This window comes from Rhipicephalus microplus, chromosome 4, assembly GCF_043290135.1.
Source record: "Rhipicephalus microplus isolate Deutch F79 chromosome 4, USDA_Rmic, whole genome shotgun sequence".
Taxonomy (NCBI): domain Eukaryota; kingdom Metazoa; phylum Arthropoda; class Arachnida; order Ixodida; family Ixodidae; genus Rhipicephalus; species Rhipicephalus microplus.
Window position 1 is genome coordinate 202,431,473 of NC_134703.1, and position 25,060 is coordinate 202,456,532.

Below are 25,060 nucleotides of genomic sequence, written 5' to 3' on the forward strand. Positions count from 1 at the left end.
ATGTAGCCGAGCTCATTGAAGCCAACTTTCTAAATCAACGTGTTCATCCCAAATTGAACAACCAGCCCTGAACCCAATTCGACAGGGACTTGGAATTGACCTCATGGTAATAAGTTCATTAATTCGTATATTGATGATTCTCTCAACCGATTTCACTAAGTTTGATGTCAGTGCGATCGGCCTTATATTATCCAACATGTATGCATCATTTTCATTTTTTAGCAACAATACAATTTTGGCAAGTTTCCATTCTGGAGGTATCCATGCGTTCCCTCACGAATAATTCACTAGTTCTAGCAAAAGATTAGGCGATTCCTGGAATAAACATTTCTACACAGAGTTCGTAATCCCAACTTGGTCCGGGAGCCGTCCTCGGTGAGCATAATAATGTGTGACTCAATTCAGCTAAAGAAACTTCTGGAAATTCATGCAAGTTTACCAAAATAGACCGAATAGCCAAAAAATTAGCAGTGAAGCGGCGTTCTAAACCTTGCGCTATGTCTTCTAGAGAGGTGTTCATTTCTTCCGGCGTCAAGACACATGACTGCAACGTTAGAGGTGCTGGTAGTACTTTTCTTGTCCGAAGATAAGCGAACAAAGCACGCTTATTTTTTTATTTATAAAGACAATCAAAATGTCTACTGTCGTATTCTTCTTTCGCGCGGTTCACTGTACGCTTAAATACACCAGCAACGAATTGGTAGTCCTTCCAGTTTGTTGGGCTCTGATTATGAAGAAGTTTTTTCCAAGCGGCTTTTCGTCTTCTATAATCGCGCGTACACTCATCGTTACACCAATGAGAGGAGGATCGTTTATTCGATGAAATGGAAAATTCGGAATTTTTTATAGATTTCTCCAGGATTGAACCAATCGTGGATGCAATCTCCTTAGTACTGGCATTTCCAAGCTTGGAAGTGGCAGAACGGAGGCAGGCTTGAAGTTGCTATGGTTGATGTATGTGCGTTTTGGCTGATCTAAAGTTATTGTTGGACAAGTAATGTCAAAAACTACAGGAAGATGGTCGCTGTTAGTCGCCGAATCCAGAACAGCCCATGACAAAACCTTGATTGCATTGGAGCAAAACGTTAAATCCAATACTGAGCTAGTTTGATCTCGGACAAATGTTACATGACCTGTATTCAGACAGGAGAGGTTGTGATCAATAGTCCATTCCCACAGTCGCCTACCAAAAGAATCTGTCCTTATACTCCAAGACAAATGATGTGAATTAAAGTCTCCTGTGAGTACAATTTCATTTCTACATGCTACCAAAACGCTGTCAAGATAACGCGTACTCTGCACACCGGAGGGGAAGTAACAATTTACAATTGAAAAAGGGTGGTATCCGGGGAGACACAAGTCTAATGCTAATATTTCACAATCCAAGTCTAACATTCTGAAAGAAATATTCGCCCTTTGGCATAATTTACTTGATACAAGGATCATTAAACCACCACCACGTGATGGGCGATCTAATCGAGAAGAACGAAAACCTGCAAGATGGAAATTTTTATCTGGTGTGAGCCAAGTTTCTTGGAGAATTATAATATCAAGATTAAAATTATTGCAAAAGTAATGTAAGTCTGTTGAGGCTGAGAATATAGAATGGCAGTTCCACTGTAGTACCCTCAACTGACCTATGGTGTTGAGCGCACCGCAGAGGCGCATGTCACGCCCTTTTTAGCATCTTCACGCGAAATAGCTGATTCATTCCGTTTAGATTTGGACTTGAGATCGGTGAAGATAGGGGATCTGGTACGTTTATTAGTTCGTATATCGAGTTCCATATCTGTAGCAGTACTTGTGCTCGGCTGAGGCGAATGTCGGTCCAAGTGCACCTGTGTTCCTGACTGCTTAGCCTTGCCTGCAGATGCAGAAAGTTCTTCCAACACTGCATTGCGTAGCTGTGTGGCATCGCTGGTAATGTCTAATACTGCAGGTTCTGTACTAGTCTGTACTGTTTGTCCAATCTGACTTGATAGAATTTGCACCAAACAGTCGGAAAGGTTAGATATGAGTTTAATGAGGGATTAAAAGGATAGTATTAAAGGTAAATATATATAGGGAGAGGAAGGAGAGATGGAGGCGCAGGGACAGGGGACGACAGAAAACGATGGAAGTAAAGAGGAGATAGGAAAGATGGACTCGGTTGCAGGAGTCCGAGGACGGGGCACCACTCCGCGAGGGCTCTTATCGGCGTCAGGAGATGGCGTAGGAGGAGCCCAGTCGACCAGAGCTGCGCTATCGTCGGAGATCGCGGGGGCACAACCGGTCGGCACGAAATCTAGCGAGCTAGTCTGCACTTGCAGCAGTTACCCAATTAAGGCTTAGAAAAGGCTCTGAAAGGCCGCTCTTCTAGCTTTCGCTGCGACTGTCGTGCGCCTTCCGTGCAGGCCTAGCGTTTTTTTTTTTTTTTTGTGGCCGCGTATGTTTGTGGTTCGATGAAAAAGCACAGAAAAGAAAAATAGAACAAATTAGTTACCTCAGTTTTGATCCTGTTCCGCGATCGCTTCTAACGTTACATTTATTCAATCATATGGCGGCAACATCCTTCGCGTCATTTGCGCCCGCAATGTTCTGGTGAGCGCCACGCTGATGCGGTCGGCTGCGATGTAGTTATTTTATTGTGCGATTAAAATACTAAACCATTGATATTGACGCCTATATTAAACCCATGTTAAATTATCCCCAGCTATCTGCGCAAGCCACTAATAAAAAATGAGTGCTTCAAAAGTGTTCGAGGCCGCTGCATGTAATCCGTCGGACTGCTCAAAGGACACCTAGAAAGCTAAGGGTTTGCATTGTCTGTCTTCTAAATTAGTACTACAGTATAACCTCGTTACAACGAATCCGCTTACGACATATATTCGGATACTACATATACCAATTTGCGGCGTCATGCCGACCTCTCCATTGATTGAGCTTCTGGTACAACAAACTTTCGGATATAATTAACTAAAATGTGAGGTCAATAAGCTACCTTACTGGCTACACATTTTAGTGGACTTCTTTACAGCGGACATCCCAGATTCAATAACTCTTGTCTTCAAACATCGCTTGGCATACTTTATCGACGTACCAAACAAAGGCCGCATACCTCCGGCCTGTTGATGATTAGTTAAGCCTAGCTACGGCGACCAAAAAACGACGCGCAGCGTGCTTGATTTCGCGTGTTGGGGCGCGAAATTGCTGGCCGCTGTGGACGTGGCGAGCTTGGCCGGGGTCCGCCACCGATGCGCAAGATGCCGCGGTCAAAGGAGCTGGCGACCGATGTGATCGTTGCTTGCGACGAAGCACATTATGGCTCCTTCGCTTTCGCATATCCGCTAGCGCGACAGTTTTGCCCGCCAAGTTCAGAGCGGAGTTAGGCCTAGCAACGACTTATTGCAAAAAGCGCGGCTGCGACATGCGTGGCCGCGGTGCCCGATGTTTCAAAGTACAACGTGTTTGCTCGGAAGTGCAAAGCTCTGTCCCGCAATGGTCTTCGTGGCAAGATCCGAAGCGCTGATAAGCAGAACATTCCCACCAGCGAGTCCACGCTATGACAACCGCTTCGAGACGCTCCTGTTCGATGTTCGCGACGGCACGCGATCGTAATCTGAAGACTTCCTCTTGCAACTGCCTTAACAACCAGTGTTAGGGTTCCGGGAAGTTATAACTTGCCGCATTGCATTCTTTTTAATTTCTCGGATTCCCACTCCGGGAATGGCAAGGCGCTTGAATTCCATTCCTGCGATTCTTCAATGTTGGAAATCCTTCTTGAAAGTTTTATTGAGTTGAGAATGAACGCCCCCATAAATTAAGATGGTGTCATATGATGCATTATGAATCGCGAACATACGCAAAGCGCATCACCAAGGCCGAGAGCTAGTAGCTTGGTGGCATATCTCGTGCAGTGAAGCCACCCTACCAAATTTCATAGCAGCAGTTCTCTCGCTATATATAATATTTTTATGGTCAGCATGTTTGGAAGAATGGGGATGATTTAATTCTTCGAGCTTAAACTTGCTAATGGTAAACATAGCATATTTTTATTTATTTGTTTATTTTAATTACCCTTCACTTACATCACCGTAAGGCATTACGTAGGGGAGGTATACATGAGTAATTATACTGCATAGTTTGCAATCGATACAATACTAAATACAAGAGCACTCAAAATATTTTAAGAGAAGGCGGAACAATTGCCGGCCATGCAGGCCAGGCTAACCCCGCCTGCTGCAACACCACCACCACCTTTAAGAGAAAAACACTACAATAATTGTGAGCTACACAAATTACAAACGTCACGGTCATACATTTGTAAACACCCAAACGCTTCGAGGCAACAAACCATTCTTGTTGGTAGGGATATTGTAGGCGTTGTTTCAGGGAAGAAAAAAATGATTCATTGTCAGTTTCATTAATGATATAATCAGGTAGACGGTTTCATTACTGTATTGTTTTACGAAAAAGGAACTACTGAAAAAGAAGGTTTTGTAGGGGTATTCTAATATATTTTGTGAATGGTCTCGTGGATTTGATACATGCGTTGGTGCGAACAGATGATCAAGAGGGTTAATGGCGTTTTCATAGTAATAAATTTAATGAAGGATTTCAGGTTGCAGTTACCACCAATGGCTTCCATTTAAATGTTCGTTTCATTTCTGTGATGCTTGCAAAGGAACTATAATTGTTGCTAACAAATGTGGCTGCTTGGTTTTGAACTTTTTCCAGTGTGTCAATGAAGTATTGCTGGTGGGGATTTTATATTACACAAGCATAATCTAGAAAAGGTCTTATGAGGTAAAGGGTTTGTTTCACGGTCTGTGAAGCTTGCTTATAATTTCTGTGTATGAAGTATGGCATTCTGCCTGGCTTTGTCACAGTCATATCAATGTGTTTATTCCACTTGAAATTGTCAAAAAAATAGATGCACAAATACTTATAATAAGATTCGTTGCTAATTATTGAATTATTTATTTCGTACGTTGCATTTGGTTTACAAATACGGGTGGTGAATGATACACAGCAGCATTTATGGATGTTTAAACTCATTTTCCATTTATGACACCACGCTGATATTTGACACGAACCATTATGCAGTATTTCAGCATGCTTGTGCAATTTATTGTCTCTAAACACTATACAATCTTCTGCAAATAACTTAATGGGAGAGGTAATACCATCAACTATGAAATTAATATAAATCAAGAAAAGTAAAGGTCCTAATACGCTCCCTTGTGGTATACCGGACGTAACAGTTGCCGCAAATGATTGCGAGCAATCAAGCTCTGCTGTCGATCAGTTAAGTAACTATTTATCTAAGGTTTATGTTTGCTGCAGAGAGCATTGGAAATTCTAACAGACTGTGTGGGACGGTTTCGAAGGCTTTACAGAAATCGAGAAATACTGCATCTTCTTAAGTGCCACTGTTAAAAGATTGTGCAACGTAATGTTGAAACTCGACTAGTTGAGTTATGCATGAAAGTTCCTTTCTGAAACCATGCTGAGATAGAGTGAAGGAGTTGATGGATTTCAGGTAATTAACCTTCTCACTGTATATGATGTGTTCAAATAACTTACTGCAAATTGCTGTTAGCGAGATGAGCCTGTAATTTTCGATGAGCTTTTTATCACCTGATTAATGAACTGTTTGCATCTTTGCAGTCATGTGGAACAATTTCAGTATTTAGTGTAGTTTCATGTATAACACATAAGTACTGTACAGTGATGCCATGACAGTTTTTAAGAACAAATGGTGATAAGTTATCCGATCCAACTGCTTCAGTTGGATCTATCTGCCGTAACAAGCAATCAACACCAGTAATGTCAATTTCTACGTCTTTCATGGAATGCTGCGTGACTGAAGAGCGCCTCCACATCACCAGTTGTGCTTTGAGTAAAAACTTATTAGAAAAAATTTGTTGAAAGTTTTTCTTCAGAGCAGGAATGCCCGTATCATTTTTTCCACTTTGTTTCACATACTTCCAGAACTCTTTCCGGTTTCGCTTTAACTTATCACTTAGCTGGGCAAAAAAAGAATCCTTTCTTGTCTTTATTGCTGGTTTCAGCATAAGATTTGCATTCCACAGCTCTTGTTCATTTAATGCGGTACTCATTTTGCAAAATTTTCTGTATGAATCCATGCTTTCCTAATTAACCTGCAAGTATCGGCATTAAACCAAGGTTTTTTTTTTGTTCTCTTCTTTAGTATTCTGTTTGGTGCATGAGCTTCAACTGTGTTTAGTAGCTTATCATGAAAAGAAGACCACAGCGCTAAGGAGCAACGTCTTTCTGCCAGAACCAAGAATGTTGGGTAATACAACTCTAATTCTGCACAAACAGAATCATAGTCACCATATTCATACAGAAAAATGTGTCCACCGCGATATTATCTGTGCTACTTGACGGCATTTTATGTTTAAATCAGCCAGAATGGCCTTATGGTCACTTATACCAGGAATAACCAACACAGTGTAAACAATATATGGGTCATTACATAAGGTTAAGTTCAGAATCGCATCATGTCTCATGGGAACATTCACATATTGACAAAAGCCAAAAACTCTCAAGAATTCACCAAATGAAGTATACACTGACAATCTGTTCTGTGTACCACTGGTTATCCAGCCAAAATCTGGTAGATTGAAATGTCCACTTGGGAGTACACTGTCCGCAATTCACTGTACCATCTCCGAAAGCAGTGTCATAGGAGTATCACCACTGTTTGGTGGACGATAGAAACAACCAAACGCAACAGTATTTCCCTTCGGTAAGAAAACGCGGCACCAAACTGCATACTTCGGCTGAATTATGGAAAGAAATTTTCTCGCTAGTCCTCTTGTTCGCAACAAGAATAAGTATGTCCCCACCATGGCGATTCCTATATTTCCTATATGCAGTGAAGCCATGTCGGAAGATCTCGGTATCAGGTATCGCACTGTCTAGCCAAGATTCTGTACTCATAATAAGTTTTGCTTGAGTATCCACTACAAGGGACGCAAACACGTCAACTTTATTGTTAATACTCCGACAGTTCACAAAAAAAGGGGGTGTGCTCGGCCTGTGTTCGAAGTCTCGATTCTCCTGGTTCTGTGATGAGTGACGTTATGTCAGTAGCTTCTTAAGATTGCGCATATGCTTGAAGTGGGATGGGTTAGTTCATTTTGCTGTCCCACACGAACGTCTTTCCGTTGATAACAAGCTTATCGTAGTTAAGGTGCACTCGGTATCTTCTGCTCTCTCTCTTTTTTCCTCGCATAATTCCAAAGAAGCCGCCATTTTTCACGAACACCATGACTGCAGTCTTCGGACAAAAGTAATCTTCAGAAGACTAAGCAGTTTTGCCATGCATTCGGAGAGGTCATGAATATATCGAAAAAATTAAAATTTGGTTAATGGGGAACAAAACACTCTAGGTTTGCTGGTATCAGGTAGGACAGTGCTCCACCAGCGATCGGGCACCCTGCGCCTTTACTTCATATACATAACACTGGGCTGATCTGCTCGTGAGCCCTCACGCTTGTTAAGCGCGCTTCGCAAACATGGGTGCGGTGAGGAGAAATTTTTGTGCACGCCTGCGCGCAAGTATGCAATGTCTTCCTTGTCACAAAGGTTATTTACGTGTGTCAGGTACTCGTGAGATAAAGATAAGGCCGTGTATGGAGTATTCACCACTTTGGTGTAAGGGTGTCAATGAAAACTAACTTGCAGGGATAATTTGTTTCCCCCTTAAGTAACTGTTGGAAAATTGCATTTGTTTGTGCACCAACTTATGAATCGGCTTCTGTTTAACAAACTGGCGTATTGTTTCCACTTTTGCACGATGCCAACCTTTGGCTTTGGCTAACTAAAGGTTGACCTAGAGAATGCATTGTGGCCTCCGACTTTGATAGCACATGTACTTATGTCTGCATGACTAATTTGAGCATAATTTCATACTAGTAATTATAAAGGGTGTGGCAAAATACGTTCTTTCCTAATGTCCTCTTTACTTGGCGATTCAAACACAGACAAGTGCCGAATCGTGGGAACAGAGTGAAGTTAAAAAAAAAGAAAAAAAGAAAATGATGATAATGAAACGATCCCACTTCGAAGCACTGAGAGTACGGGATGACCAGCTGTAAGCTCGAGATTCAGGAACGTCTGAGCTCTTGGGCTTAATCTCTCAAACAGCTGATCTTTCGAAAACGTTTGGCGATTGGACATTAGTTCCCTCATTGTTAGGTTGACGTCATAAGAAGTGCTCAAGTGTTGCCCTGATTTTCAAAATGGTGCAATAAAGGTCGCAAGCAGTAGAAAATGCAAAAGAAAGATTCATTTTGTTTTTAATACATTGAAGTTTTGCAACGAAATGTTGGGAGCCACTTGGGTGCTTTGCCGTTGAGTTTTAGAATTTGAATTGTGTGTGAATGATGGCTCCCTTAGTGTTTTCTTCTAAAAGAAAGAGTGGAATAAAACGATTGCTGTCTACGTAACTATGTATGGTGTCGTGCTTCATAAACATGAGCTGCTCAAGCGTGAATCGCTGGACATAGAAGCCTGTGTGCATTATGAAAGTGCTTCTCTAACTGCCAACAAGCGCCGCGGTGGCATCACCCGGGACTCTCCCACCTTAGAACATAGCAAATGTTAATTTTATTCGGTGTGAATCGTCGCTTCGAGGATCAGGGAGGCGCCGCCGCGGCCATGGTTATGTGGGCTTTCCTGCTTCATGCGGGTTCAGAACCAATGTTTTCAAATTCCCTCTCTGTCTGCACGGAGGGAAAGTGCACACAGTTCATTGTGGATGACTGTATGCTGCGCTGATCTACAGACCTTCGGCGACAGAGTTTCGGGCGAAGGCACCTATGTGTTTAGACTCTAGACAGGGCGACAAAAACAGTATTGCAAAAGAGGGGTGGGGGTGGAGAGTTGAGGTGAGATGGCGCGCAAGCTGGTATTCGGAAGCTTGCAGTGAACAAAAGCATCGCGCCAACATCCAAACACATCAAAACTTAGAGAAGCTGTTGATGCCCACTATGCTCACCATGTCATTACCGCCCTGTGACATGGTGGACATAATGGGAATCGATAAAGGTTTGCCTTTCATGTGCATTCCATATCTTCATGCCTTCTCCCACTGTATGAATTGTGGGAAACAGATTCGATGTTAACGTGTTTTTTTTGTCGAGGAATAAGTTGGGCCGAGTCTGCGCAGTGGTGGATAGGAAAATTGAAGGCAAAGAAAAAAAGTGGTGTGATTGTTAGGTCAGTCACTAGGAAGTGTTTGTTGAATGTGGAATGGGTGTGGTGTATCTTATCCCCTTCTCATGTGGTAAGTGCTATATTGGGCAAGCTGAAAGATGTTTTAATAGCCGACTAATAGATCACAGGGAATTGCTGAAGGCCCACCCTTTGTCGAATCTGTGCCTACATTGCAGGGATCGCAAGTGTTACCCATGGTGACACGTGTGTTGTGAGGCCTTCGGTGACATTGCATCAACTAGAGATAGATTATCTCACTGCCAACCTCTTAATCTCTGACGTCATATTTTTTTGCTAGCTATATATGTGTATCCTTCAATAAACTTTCAACTGCTATTCTGCGCTTGTGTGCGTGCGCCTTCTCTATTTCTTGTCGCCTTTTTGAGCACTTTTGAAGCTATGAATTACCAAGTACTCGCCCAGCGTTCAGTACTTTCAAAGCTCGTGCGTTTCTTAAACTACTCCTAAGGGAGATTCTGCCTGAACTTATTTGGTTTCTTTTTTGTTTTTGTTTTTCAAGTACGTTTGTTTGACATTGTGTGATTTCGCAGGGTTTTATTTGAGTGATCATGAGTTGTGATGGCTATGATAATCATGAGTACAAATTGAGGTGCTCGTGCTGAAGTTTGCCTTCCTCTTCTTCGTCACAGGGTTTCTTCAGGAGAAGCCAGTCAAGCGTCGTGAATTACCAGTGCCCCCGGCAAAAAAACTGTGTCGTTGATCGCGTCAACAGAAACCGATGCCAGTACTGCAGACTACAAAAGTGTCTGGCACTAGGAATGTCTCGAGATGGTATGCGCCGTTTTGGTCATTCTTTTCCATGGTGTGTTCGCATGTTACGAGATAAATTTCATCCTGTATTATTGAGTGTATAATATATTTAATTATTAGCCTGTGCAGTGTCATTATTGGGTTAACACACATGGCCAAATTTGGAGTTCAGGAAAAGATCAGGGCTCAAAAAGATGAAAAATCCTTGGAACGGAAGTGTAACTGAAGCCAGCAATTGCACACCACACATGCAGCTTGGTAAAGCATTTGCGAGAAAGGCATGTGACTATTCTCTCCTTGATGTTTCCATCACATTTCTTTCAGCTGATGACCTGCATTTTCATGATTGTTTATTCATTTCTGTAATTGTCATTGTGCTGTCGATGCATTTGTTTCTCATCACTTGCACATGTGACAAGATGTTGTGAGCCTTCGGGTGTAGCATGCGAGGGTTTGTAGGTCAGATTTCGTCTCATAAAGAGATAACTTGCTACTTGACCATGCCTGGCAAAAAAAATGAGTATTCTACGCTTGTTGCCATGTCTAGGAGTGCACAAATTCACAGAAATACCCAATAAATTGGGTCGTAGGACGAATTCTGCAGTAGCCCAAATGATAAGACATTGGATGAAATCATAAAAATATGGTAGGTTTCAGACTACTCACTGGCACAAGCTTGACGATTCTTTATTTCACATGCATATCATAATAACTGCACTACAGTTAACAGACTAATGGTAATCTCCTTTGTGATTGTCGGTTGGCTTCATTAGGTTGTGTCTAACAAGGAAAATGAGCTCTTGTTACATTCTTTTTCTTCCTAAGTTCACCTGATGTTAGTAACATTAATTTGGTTACGACACAAATTTTATATTTTACTCTGAAAATTGAGAAAAGTATTCCACATTGCACGCATATCTTTTTTCGTGTTTCACGGCGAAAATGGGAGTGTTTCCTGCCTCTTAGAGCAGCAGAAAGCTTCTCTACATGATTTGGGAGCACCCACTAGATGCACTTCAGCCTCTCTTTACATGTCGGTGAATTTCCTTTCCTAATGGCCGGAGCCAGGGGTTGTGCGCATGGTGACAGGACTGATCATTGAAAAGAAATAGGTTTAGTAAGGATTCAAACGGAATTCGTGATTGCTTCTTTGTGAGCATGGCTGCTCTCACATACCCCTAATAGTTTCACAATATCATGATAGGTGGTGCTAGCTGTCCATTGTAAATGTCTAACACAGCTAGACTCCTGAATAATGCGACCTTACATTATGCTAATCCGGGATAGTCAATGCTGGTCTTCAGTAGCTACTCGCGCATGAGTGGCTTGTGCAGGGTCATCTGGCAGTTGTAGAGTTGTCTGTTCATATGTCTACAACTGTGTCAACTTGAAACTGGCTTGACTGGGTTGCACACAGAAAGACTTTATATCGTCTGGATGTTGCAAGCCTGTGGTACCCTTTCTACAGATCTTGTATGTCTCTTTCCCAACTCCTGTTATCATGTAGGGTTCATCGGACATTATTGGTCGTGACCCTTTGAGGTAGCAAACTTCGTCACATATGCTAAAACGTCTGTTTGTAGTGGTACTCGTGCAGGTTAGCATGTTCGATGCTTCTTCACGTTTTTCATCTGCTTGGTCTTGAGGCTCTATTTGCTTTGATAGCTCAACGGGGATGATTCGATAAGGAGTGTAGTTGTACAGTAATTGTAATGGAGATGTGTGTCTACCAACGTGTGGCTGATTGTTAACATGAAACGTTGTTTCTTGAAGGTATTCGCTCCAGTGGTCCATGTTTCCATTGAGGTTCTTTCAGAGCACTGATAGCAATTCTGTATTTAGATGTTTTTCAAGACCATTCGTTTCAGTTGTGTAAGGCACGCTCAAACTGTGATTGATACCCTTCATGAAGTAATGTGTTGCAACTAGTGAAGGGAAGACTGTTGTTGTCTGTCACCCCAGTTCTTGGTGTTCTAAATGTCAATACGGTATCTTTATCGACAAAGTGCAGAACGTGTTCTCTCAGCTTTTCTGGCACAGCACTCGTGATGATGAATCTTGTCATGACATATCTGCTGTTATGGAATACTTGTTGGGATCCTCAGTATGAATTGGCCCAACGTTGTGTCAAATGGTGTCCGCCTTGGCATAATAGGGTTTAGGGAACCTGCTTGCACTCAAGTCTTGGCGTTATATGTTTGGCACGTTTGTAATCCACGCACGTAGGCCCCGACGTCGCGGTTCATGTCATGCCAAAAGTAGCATTTTGATTTTTCTTAGCGTTCGAGAAGTATAGCCGTGACTGTCTTCGTTGTACCGTGATGCCAAAACTGACTTTTTGACGCTTTCTGGCCCTACAATGTGGTCTCTGTTGGTAGTCACATGCTCAAGTACTATGCCTTGTACCATCCTGTAGGGGGTCACCCTAGGTGCTTCTTGAGTTTTGGTAATGATGGGGGCGAGTGTAGGATCGTCTTGCCGCGCTCTGCATAGTCGGTTGTTTTCAGTTGCATACTTGTGTTGCTGACACATGCGGCATTCTCACACATACTGGGCAGTGTCCAAGTTCTGCCAGTAAAAACATTTGCACAATTTGGATTGGTTGGCAGGGCGTCTCTGTTCTCTTGCATGTTGTGCCTTTGTATTATTATTTGTTATTTCTAAATACTACTGGCCATAATGGCCATATCAGGGTGGGCACAGTAAATGTTGGCATAAAACAAAAACAAGTACATACTACATATTATAATGAAGGCAGAACTAAAAAAATACATAATTTTTCAGAACGGAAAAAAAAAAGATCAAATAATGCTGTAGGAAAACGTGCATACAGGTATTGTGATGGTGGCATAGTGTGTAATATAAAATACCTACATGATGAATTTCGGAACAGTGCAATGTACGTACAATACTAGCAACACTTAATGTTACAATATATTTTTAAAGCACTCTTCAAAGCTTTCGATGCTTTTCGATATCAGTACAGACACTGTCAAATGATTCCATTTTTTTATCTTTCGGAAAAAAGAATACGCATACACATCAAGGTTAGATTTTGGAACCAAAAACACAAGTTGATTGCTCGATCTTGCATTGCTCATCGGCATGGGAACAAGCTAAGGTTTAGTTTTAATATTAAGGTGTCCTTTTTATAACAAAAAAAATTATGTCGACAAGCTTTCCGTTGTTGAGCCAGCGTAGGCAGTTAAAACAACTAAAGCATTTCAGAAATAAAGTCATTTTGAGAGTAGCACGATAAAATTAGTCTTGCCATTTTTCTCTGTAGCTTTTCAATTCAGTTTATTTACCCCAACTGGAACACACTCCATACTGCACTGACATAGTCAATGGGCCTTACGTAGGTCAAATACCTAGGCAAGCAGCTCAACAGACGGTGTTGCTGGGTTTAGTTTGCGGAGAAAGAACCATAACTTTTTTCTGCAGCTGCGCAAATGCTGTTCACATGTGGTTTATAACTTAGGTCTTTTGAAATTACTATTAAGCCTAGGTATTTTATCGAGTGAGCTTCATTTAGAGTTGTGGAGTTCGTCTCATAATTTAAACTACATGCCTTTTGCGGTTTATAACTCGGAGCATAACTGATTTGAATTCATTAATTTTCATTAGCCATCCTTGTACAGCCTGCATAGTTCTGGATATTAGACCATCATGTCCGAACAATATAGCAGTTCTGTCATCGCCTTTGGCATGATCAATATCATTTATGCAAAGCAAGAGAAGAAAAGGTCGTAAGATTAATGCCTGTGGTACGCCTGAGGTGATGTTTAGCAGATTCGATTTGCCACTTTTTATTTCGACATGTTGTGTTCGACCTGTAATGTGTGAGCTGATCCATGCAAGAACTGTGTAATTTATATTCCTTTCCACTAGCTTATTTATTAATTTCGCATTCGCAGCCCAACCTAAAGCCTTGGATGAATCTAAACATATATAGCGTAAATCTGTTTTCTGTTGGTCAGTGAATTGAAAGGTCATGAATTGTTTCATAGTGAATCAATTCCATCAAAAGCCATGTTGATTAGAAAAGAAAGCATTCTTGTCTTCAAGGTGATTTCAGATTGATTTTGATTTTATGTCTTCAAGAAGCTTACTGCACATAGACGTTAATGAAATGGGCTGATGTTTTCCGATGTTTTGCTTTTTACCTGATTTGCATACTGGCACAAGTTTTGCAACTAGTCAATTATCTGGAATCTGTTCTGCGTTAGTGAGGCCGTAAATCAGTGGCAGATGCCAGTGGGGGGCACCTCTCTGATATTTTTGTCTGCCCCCCGTCCCCCTTCAACCCCCCAAGAGCAGCAATCATAATCAAAACGAAATGCATAAGTTCTACCACACTGGTAGTTACAACCAAAACTTCAGTGCACAAGTCAGCTTTGATTTGAGTCAAAGTTTAATTAAGTTTAGGATCTTCACAGTTTAGAACACACATTTTTTTGTACATTTACTTTGTCATTTCAACTGCTAACAGCAGTGTCGTGATTATTCTTCTTGGCGTGTATTTTAGTTTTGTCTGTGCAGAGCTTTCTAGTAGTTTTGATGCTACTGCTTTTTGTTGTGGCTTTTGTATATTTGACGGTTTAATTCAATACATCATACCTTTTCTGCTTGTTAGTCAGCTCTGACAGTTTAACCAATACCGTATTATGTATTGAGGTGCTCAATTTGGGAAATCGATCTAGTAAGTACAAGTACTTTATTTATTCAGTTGTTTTTTGATCTTGTTCTAAAGCTTCACATTTATTCGCAAGGTAGTCCTAAGTTTCTTTGTTTTTATCCTGATTGCACCTAGGGTGACATAGTTTCTGATCTTGCACTTGTTTCCCACGTGTTGAGAGCAACCTCTGCTTATGATGAGTGCTATATTGTCATGTGCGAGGCCGAAGGAAGAAACTCGACTTGTAGTTAAAGGCTGCAGGACAGATGCAAGATAAGTGGATTCAGCCGAGTGGAAAGTGAATCTGGGCAGGCTGCATAGTGGATGGCAACCCAATGGATGGCAAGCGCAGCCGAGGTGATGAGAAGTGATTCAATAGACAATGCCACTGGAGCCAAGGTTCCAACAAGGCTGCAAGTTTCGCTGAAGTGTTCAATGATTTCTCCTGCTGCAACTCCCCAATCTTCCTCAGACCTAAGCAAAGCATACTAGCGATAGGAACTCACCACAGTGGTCTGGTGTCTAAGGCACTCAGCTGCTGACCCGCAAGTGCTGGGATCGAATCCCGGCCACGGTGGCTGCATTTTTGATGGAGGCGAAAATGCTTGAGGCTCGTGTGGTTATATGTAGGTGCACGTTAAAGAACCCCAAAGGGTCAAAATTTCCAAAACCCCCTCACTACGATGTCTCTCATAATCATATGGTGGTTTCGCGACGTTAAACGCTAGCGCTTATTATTGATCGCTAGGAAGCATTACGTATGAACGAGCTTGCCAAAGCTCATGTCCTGCATCCCCTCAACATATGTGTTGTGATAGAGGCATAAGTGGAAGTACCATGCAGCTTGCACAAGGCGTGAATAAGATATTATTGGGGGTGGGCTTAATTCTGAAAATAACCAAAGATGGTTTGATATGTATGTATCTATAGATCATGTATGCTTACAGAATACATATACCGAGATCATTGTAAAGAACAGAGTCTGTAATTTTCATTTGGTCTAAAATGCAGGCTTGTCAGGGCTTTCTATGAGGGAAATTTGCAGTATAATTAATTCATTATGACACTTGTCCAACTTAGCACCACAGATATCTTGTAACATGCAAAATCATCTGAGGCTGAACTGCATTTACATGAGATAATTAAATATTTGCTGCAGCAAACACAATAAAATACGCCAGGCATGCACAGAAGGTGCAGTAGAGTCACAGCGAAAGCCGGAAGAGCGACCTTTATACAGCCTTCTTTAAACACTCTTGGGGCGGGCACACTTGCGTGATATCCACTATGCCATAAATCATAATTTTAGTGTAGTGGGAAAGCATCTGCTATGCCATTTGTAGTCATTTTTTCGTAATGGCGTGGAACCCACTATACACTTGCAAAGTTTTATGTGCATTTTCTTGATGCTCTGGCTGGTGACAAAGAAGAATTTTGCCTGAAGCTTTTGTAATGAGTTTGGAGCTTTCAACGACCCACTCATTACGCAATTTGCATTGTTTGATGCCTGGTTGTTACATTACAAGCACTTTATGACACATGTTAACTTGATTTCTTACCTGATATGAAGCCTACATACTGTCAGTTTGTAATGGAGTTTGAAGTACTGCTATAGCTGAGCACCGGGCTGCCACGCAGAGGCAGGGGTTCAATTTCCTTGTTTTAGTTAGTTTATTTTGTAATAGTGGTTACGCACATTGGCGGCAGTGGACAACTACGGTGGCAGAATCAGCCCTTGTTGTGATCTCATAACAGCTTTCGCTGTAAAATGATAAGCATTAGAAGAGCAGAAGTTCGTTGGTCTATACTTGCTAATGTGAAGCATGGAATGAATATTTGTCTCATCTGTCGGACTTTCTGTTCCATATTTTTTGCTTCGCTTTATTCTAATAATATTATGCGTGTTAAGGTGCAGGCATTGCAGGGCAATTTACTAGCAAGGCCCATATTTACAAAGTTTTATTTGAAAGTAGTTACTATCTTGAGATTTTACACAAATTATTTCTAGTGTTTTATTCACATGATATTAAATTAACTATGGTGTATAAGCCATCAAGTGCATGCATGTCTAGTGTAGTAGCACCTTTTAATTGAGCTACTAGAGATAGAAAATGGCCATTTAACCGCCCCAGATGGCAGCCATAACTGTGGTGTTGTGTATGAGGTGAGCACTGTCCAATGATTACTGCCAGCTCTTACGCAAAATGACTGGAAAGCTACGTGATGCACTATGGGTGAATGATGTGGTTTGTCTGTGCAGCGGTCAAGTTCGGCCGCATGTCCAAGAAGCAGCGGGAGAAAGTGGAAGATGAGGTGCGCTTCCACCGGGCACAGCTGGTGCGCCCACAAGGCGGAGCGGTGGCCTCGACGGCCGCTGCCACATCGACGCAGCCTACCCAGCAGGCCACCGAGACGTCGCCTGACAGCTCGGTCTTCGACCAGCAGCAGACACCGTCATCCTCAAACCAGGTCGTGCCCTTCCTCAACGGAGGGTGGGTATCTGTAATGGCATCTGAATCATATAACATTTTCCCTGTGCACCCTTGTTGTAACATTACACATACTGCGAGACAACTTTTTCTTGCGATACTTTGCAGAAAAAAGAGGGCCTGTACAAATAGAGAATATTCACCCCCTCGAAACACTTGTCGCAAGAACTGGAGATAATGCCCTGTGACAGTCTACAAAACAAGCAGGCTGAAAGACGTGGCGCAAGGTTGACAAAGAGAAAAAAAGAGAAAAAAAAAAAAGACGAGACAGAAAGAGCGCCAACTCACAACTAAGTTTATTTTCATGAAGCATTCGCAATATATAGGCTCTTGGAGGACATGCGCAGACCATTTCATTCACCGCACGTGCAGGTTTTATGATGTAATAACCTACGAATGCAATCATGATATCTGGGAACAAGCAACAAACAGATATGCCTAATGTAAAGACGTCGAAAGAACCAAACACACCCAAGCCTGTGCAAAAAAAAAATGCGAGGAAAAACCAGCAAAAAAAAAAAGGACTGACAGACACTTCGTAGCACCCTACTAAAGTACATCTTTATTTATTTATTTATTTATCATATACTGCGAACCATTTAAGGTCCAAGCAGGAAAGGTACAGCAAGTTCAAAGGTAAAATAAAGGTACAACAAAGTTACAACAAAATTGATACTGGTATACACGAAATGTAAAAAAAACATAGCAATCACCATCAAATTATACTCGTTTCCAGAGGGCTGAGTACACCCACTGCAACACAATCCATAAGCAAAGCACCACACTCTCAGGCACACAACAAATTGTTAAATCAAACAAGTATTGTGAAAGCCAGGAAACACAAGGCGCATTTCATGGGAAAGAAGAGTAGAGTTTCGGGGCAACAAATTCCACTCAGAGATTGATTTCGGGAAAAAAGAGTGTTTGTATAAATTAGTTCTTGCGAAAATTGGCTTGATGCTACAGCTGTGTTTGTGACGGGAAGGCCTGGAAGAATCCTTTACCATGTAGTTTTCTGGCTTTATTTCGAGTTTAGAAAAATATATTAGACGGAGTAAGTTAAGTCGAGCAGCTCGTCGTCTGTTCTCAAGAGGTTCAAGATTTGCCAACTGCAACATCGCAGAGGGGGAATCGCGGCGTCTATACCTACTGTAAATAGAACGGGCTGCCAGGCGCTGAATTTTTTCTATCTTTTGTATATTGTTTTTTGTGTGAGGGTCCCATACTACGGAGGCGTACTCCAAGGAAGGCCTTACCATTGTTTTGTAAGCTTTAAGCTTTAAGGAACTGGGGGCATTAGCTAATCGGTGCTTTAGAAACCCTAGTTTTTTACGTGCGGAAGAGCATGTATTTACTATATGGGTTGTCCAGTTGAGGCTTGAGGTAATTGTAACACCCAAATATTTATATTCTTCGACTTGTGTAATCTGTGACCCTTTTATATCATATTTAAAGTGAAACTTGTTGATTTTGTTGGTGATACACTAGTGAGCAGTTTTTTCAAGATTAATTACCATGTTCCACTCGGAACACCAAGTTTCCAAGTTACCGATGTTTCTGTTTAAAACTTGTTGATCTGCCGAATCTAGATTCAACAGTTGGAATTCACTGTTATGCAACACAACTGAAGGCACGCTGACGCACGAGTCACCTTTCTTCATTATGTGAAAGGCTTCGAGTAACTCCCGCGCCAGCGCATCCCGGCACTTTCCAAGTACTCGCGTGTGATCGAACAGCGGCGTGCAGCCACAGGAAGCACAGTGAAAGGGCAAATTAGACCCTGTTCCATTCCTAATTGATAAGGCATACTCCCTTAGACGGTCATTTGTACAGCGCCCTGTCTGGCCTATATAGACCTTGCCACAGCTCAGGGGAATTTCATAAACAGTGCCCACAGCACAACACAGGAACAGCTTTACGTGCTTCTTATCGCACACCACCTTGGCACCTCTTGAAAAAATGCGGGCACAGAGCCTTGAAAGCTTATTTGGAGCAGAGAAAACCACTGGCACATGGTGCCGATTTGCAACCTTTTTCAGGTTGTGGGAGATTTTGTGCATGTATGGTACAACATGCCGTCTTTTCCTCTGTCCTTGCAATGGCTCTGGCCTCCTGCGCTCCCCCTTCAGCCTCTGCAGCAATGTTTCAGACGCACTGAATAAGACCGAATAAGGAAACCCGGCTGCAGTGAGCCGCGATACCTGAATGGAAAAACTATCAAACACTGTGTGCTGGCATGACTTGAACAACGCAGAACGAAAGAAAACACATAGCAGCTATAGACCTCTTCACCACCTTAGAATGTGCAGAATCATAAGAAAGAAGTATTTTTCTCGTTCTAGGGCTGAACTTCCAACAGACATGACCCTCGCCCAGAGTCAGGTTAATATCTAAAAACTGCAAGCTTTCGTCAATGGGCAGTTCATACGTAAAAATCAAGCCTTTTCCATGTTGTCGGAAGAGGTTCAAAACCAAATCTACCTCGCTAGAGTGCGTTACAGGGTTAGTAGAAGCACCACGAGGAAATCGTCCACATATCTAAACATCTTAGGGACTTTTCCTGGATCAATGACATTTTCTAAAGCACGATCAATAGACGCCAAAAAAATGCTACAAAGGAAGGACAGGTGCAATGGAGCAGCCAATACAAATGCCCTTTCGTTGAATAAACAACCCATTATTAAAAGAGACAAAGGCGCTACGAAGGTAAAATTCTAAAAGTGACATGAAGTTGGAAACAGATACGCCAGAGGTATTGATAAAACTTGTGCCGCCATGTTCCTCGATACAGTCCCTTACAAAAGATAAAAGTTCATTATGAGACACTGAATAAAAAAGATCCTCAACGTCAACGTGTGAACTGCCCATTGACGAAAGCTTGCAGTTTTTAGATATTAACCGGACTCTGGGCGAGGGTCATGTCTGTTGGAAGTTCAGCCCTAGAACGAGAAAAGGACTTCTTTTCTATGATTCTGCACATTCTAAGGTGGTGAAGAGGTCTATAGCTGCTATGTGTTTTCGTTCTGCGTTGTTCAAGTCATGCCAGCACACAGTGTTTGATAGTTTTTCCATTCAGGTATCGCGGCTCACTGCAGCCAAGTTTCCTTATTCGGTCTTATTCAGTGTGTCTGAAACATTGCTGCAGAGGCTGAAGGGGGAACGCAGGAGGCCAGAGCCATTGCAAGGACAGAGGAAAAGACGGCATGTTGTACCATACATGCACAAAATCTCCCACAACCTGAGAAAGGTTGCAAATCGGCACCATGTGCCAGTGGTTTTCTCTGCTCCAAATAAGCTTTCAAGGCTCTGTGCCCGCATTTTTTCAAGAGGTGCCAAGGTGGTGTGCGATAAGAAGCACGTAAAGCTGTTCCTGTGTTGTGCTGTGGGCACTGTTTATGAAATTCCCCTGAGCTGTGGCAAGGTCTATATTGGCCAGACAGGGGGCTGTACAAATGACCGTCTAAGGGAGCATGCCTTATCAATTAGGAATGGAACAGGGTCTCATTTGCCCTTTCTTTCACTGTGCTTCGTGTAGCTGCACGCCGTTGTTCGATCACACGCGAGTACTTGGAAAGAGCCGAGAAGCGCTGGCGCGGGAGTTACTCGAAGCCTTTCACATAATGAAGAAAGGTGACTCGTGCGTCAGCGTGCCTTCAGTTGTGTTGCATAACAGTGAATTCCAACTGTTGGATCTAGATGTACTTTAGTTGGGTGCTACGAAGTGTCTGTCAGTCCTTTTTTTTTGCTGGTTTTTCCTCGCATTTTTTTTTGTGCAGGCTTGGGTGTGTTTGGTTTTTTCTATGTATTTACATGAGGCATATCTGTTTGTTGCTGGTTCCCAGATATCATGATTGCATTCATCGGTTATTACATCATAAAACCTGCACGTGCGGTGAATGAAATGGTCTGCGCATGTCCTCCAAGAGCCTATATATTGCGAATGCTTCATGAAAATAAACTTAGTTGTGAGTTGGCGCTCTTTCTGTCTCGTCTTTTTTTTATCTTTTTTTCTCTTTGTCAACCTTGCGCCACGTATTTCAGCCTAATATGTACCAACTAGCCCAACATATCGTACTGTAAAACAAGCAGATGGAGGAGAATTAAAATAGCTCATTACAAACTCGGCTCCTGTGTGAAGTAGGCACACAGAAAGGGGGCCCTGCCATAAAGAAAGGCACACAGAAAAAAAGGCACACAGAAAGGGGCCCTGCCACAAATACAGAGGCCCATAAAGAAAGGACAGTCGTACCACAGATTTTTTTTGTCATTCAACAGAATGCTGGGAGTACCAGCTGATACATAGCTGACTATTCGGTTGATATGTGCCCCACAACTCATGATTTGGCTGCTGTGCTTGGCCTCTGACCACTGTCCATTCATTCATGTCCCCTTTAAATAAACCTGTTGGGTTTATTTAAAAAAAGGTTGGGTAAAAAAAGGTTGGGTAAATTTGTTTAACTAAACTTGGAAGGCAAGAGTTGTAAATTTCCAGCATCACAAAATGCTGTTTGGATGCTTAGTAAGCACTGACAATTCCATGTGCCTCAGCTTGCAATGTGCTCATGACATTCACATGAGATACGTTGCAGTGCGAATAAATTCAGACTGAGGGCTCATATACCCTACAAGGTGGTGATGCAGCATGTTTTGCCGAAGAGCAAACCCAAGTGCTGAGGGTCATAGAAAGCAAACGAACACTGGCGTCTGCCTGTAAAAGTCTGTTGCAACATTTTATAGCTGAAATGTACAGCGTTGTTTATGCAGTGACTGTAAAGCAAGTTGTCCATTGGGAACATGTGTCACACTGCACACCTCAGCAAGGCTGTCTTCATTCTAAGTGTTGCCAAAGTCAGGAATATTGGTACTTGCCGTTTTTTGTGTGTAAAGAATGGTATGGTTGAGTGGAGACCGGATTTTAGGCAATTGCCTATTTTGCTTTGAATTGAATTGAATTGAATTTTTTTGGTCACACTTTTTACAAAAAAAATTTGCATACACTGCGTGGACCCATAGCCATAGGCTAGTTTGGGTCCAAAAAAGAAAGATTTTATAAAGGCACTTCGGAAAAGTGTAACTAAAAAAGTTATACAATATCAAAGAAATAACTAAAGTTTTTACAATCTAATGTAATAAAGAATCGGCAAAGAAACACCTTTTATTGTGCTCCTTTCACCCCTCTTTGAAATAGGAGCATGAATGAAAGGTTAAGAAGGACTTTCATAATAGTGCCTGTAAATATCTATTTTGGCATTGTTTAAATTCCTATAAATGCCTTTTTTCACATCGATACCATATACTAAGGCCTATCTTGAAAATAGGTGCCTCTTTGTGAGCTATTTAGCCCCAAGTTTTGCCTTTGGGGGCAGTTTGAAATCTTTGTTCACATTACTGGGCAACATTGACTGTTTGTTGCTCTACCTAGCCCTTTTTTTGAACAGAAAGTAACTGCTAGCAGCAGTGCTCATTTCAGTAGAGCTCATTTCGCAGCGTTGGTGTCATTGGTTGTGAGCGAAAAATGATCATCTTTGCACGACCGAAAAATCAAGAAAGGTGCAAATGAAATAAGTAATAAAAATTCTGGATCAGAATAGGGATTGAACGGGGGTCGTTTGCGTGGCGAGCTGGTGTTCTACCACACTGCCAGTCTCTCTATTTTTCTTTTCAGGGTATTTAATAAAACATATATGTAATAAAGAGTTAATCAAAAAACAAAAGTACAATCACATGGCGACAATAAGCACTTAAGCATTGCTGATAAACACTCAATGGCTAACACAGCATGAGTTCTTCACATTGAGAGTTTTTCACATCGTGTGATGCAAACAAGAAAGGGGTGAGGTCAAACGGTTCTTCAAGATTGAGTACCAGTCCGATCTAAAGTCTAGCTCATCATAAATGTCTTTGAGGTGAATAGCCATTTGAATGAAATGTGTGCTTGAAGAGGTGGTAGGATTGCGGTAGTGCATTCGTGTCTTCCACAAGCTGTGCATACCCATGAGGAAAAACTTATCATATGGCACTTCATCAAGTGATGCTGGTAGAAGATAGTGTGTGTTGTGAAAATTAATGACGAATCATTTTTTCAGTGCTTACTGAAGGATATCCCAAAACAGAATAGCATCTTTGCAGCTGGCAAAGCAATGCTCAATCGTTTCCAGCACATTACGTAGACAGCAGTTAACAGATGCAATAAAAATACCTTTTTTTTTAACCATGTGTTTACCGCCAGTGTTTCAGGGTGGAGTTTATAGAAGAATGTTTTTGAATTCCGTAAAATGTACATTTTGCGCACTCGCTTCAACACGTTGTGGCCTGGAAGACCGGAGGACAATGAGCGGTACAAGAGAGGTGGGAAGAGCATACTTAGTAGATCCTTAAACAGTACATTGTGAGATACTGTGTACAGGTGTTCTATAAAAAAGCGAGCTTTAAGGACCTGAACTCGAGGTAATCTTCCTGTATCAATCCCCATAAACACAGGCGTTCGGAGGAGCAAAGATAGACACAGAGGCAGTTTGCTGTGACGATGTGGAAATGGCATCAATTGTTGAAGGGGGGCAGCGCTACCTCATGACTGCCCCAACGAATTATCTGTGTTCGAACCAGCTAGAAAGTGCCTGCAAAGGGACGGCAAGAGTGTGACACATGGCATTTTGTAGCATGTAGTATTCACAAAAAATCTGCATAGTCTTTATTTGTAGTTTGTGCTACTTGAATTGCGCCAACTTGTTGTGTTGGTTGGTGCTCTGCACGCAGATACCCTTACTCCGAGGAACTGGCGTCGTACACACCCAACGGGTACGCGTACGCCGCCACGCCCACTATTGCTTTTGAGATGAGCACCGACTACGTGGACAGCACCACGTTTGAGCAGCGCCAGCAACTGGATTCCACAGCAGACACCAATGGTCTCCTCTCGACCACCACGCCTGTAGCCGCTGTGCCGGCCTCTTCCCTCGCCTCGCATCTCGGTCAGTCTTCTTCTTCCGGGTTCGCGTGGTGGCGGCGCTTGTGGTGGTGGCTTCTCTCTTTGATTTCCATGCCGTGCCTCAACATTTCAGTTGCAATAGGGCACTCTGTTGCAGAGGCTTTATTCAATGTCTTTCCACTTGAGTTTGTGACAGCGTGTTTGTGGCTGACGGCTTCCTTTCATGATCTTTCTCATTGTTCACTCTTTTGTGAAGACAGATTAACTTGCCATCGAGTTCGTAAAAGTAAAGTAAACCAAATTTTTCTGTAGTGCCTATGGTCTGTGGCCAATGTTTAGGTTTGATAAGATTAAAATTCGGGCTGATTTTTTCAGTTTAATTGCTGTTAGGTCATCTTGAAGTGAAATTTGCCTAGCATTGTACACATTCTTGGTTCATTGGTGAGGATTGCCATCAAAGTGTCATCTTGAACAACAACAATTTCGCTTATGTGATTCATACACTAACAAGGGCTGCATGCATGATTTCCGGAATGTCAGTTCGATCTCAAGATAATAACACTGGCTGTCATTCGGTGGGCATGTCACCTCCTAGAAATATGAATACTGTGTGGACTAAGCCAGTACAGCAAAAACCTCTTCTCAAGGTTGTTGAAGCAGCTGATGTTATTTGCTGTATTCAACTCCTTAGTCTTCATAGAGTCGATTCCAATCTCTTGTGCACTGAACACAATAAGGAAGGTATGCGACCATTACTTCAGTGTTATGCCAACTGTTGCTACTGATTCACACACGCTAACCACTGTTTTTTACATCTGAGTGTAGAATTAAGAATCCAATAGAGGCATACGAAGCAAGTACAAGGTGACACAGTTTCTGTCAGTTGGTGAACATGCCCACCGGTGCTGTCAAGTTACTAACACAACATACTTAACCACACCACTGTGCGGGTTAGCTGAGTTTCTG

At 42.1% G+C, this 25,060-nt stretch overlaps 1 protein-coding gene across 6 annotated transcripts in view; it reads left to right on the plus strand.

Annotated features, from left to right (window-relative positions):
• Positions 1 to 25,060, plus strand: part of Hr3 (nuclear hormone receptor 3 ROR-beta) — a 181,984-nt gene that overhangs the window by 111,465 nt on the left and 45,459 nt on the right. For all 6 annotated transcript variants that reach the window (XM_075893943.1, XM_075893944.1, XM_037423644.2 and 3 more), the window contains 3 exons: positions 9,879 to 10,020; positions 16,938 to 17,169; positions 23,923 to 24,137. In XM_075893943.1, the coding sequence (XP_075750058.1) occupies positions 9,879 to 10,020; positions 16,938 to 17,169; positions 23,923 to 24,137 (589 nt within the window). The remainder of the gene's footprint in view (positions 1 to 9,878; positions 10,021 to 16,937; positions 17,170 to 23,922; positions 24,138 to 25,060) is intronic.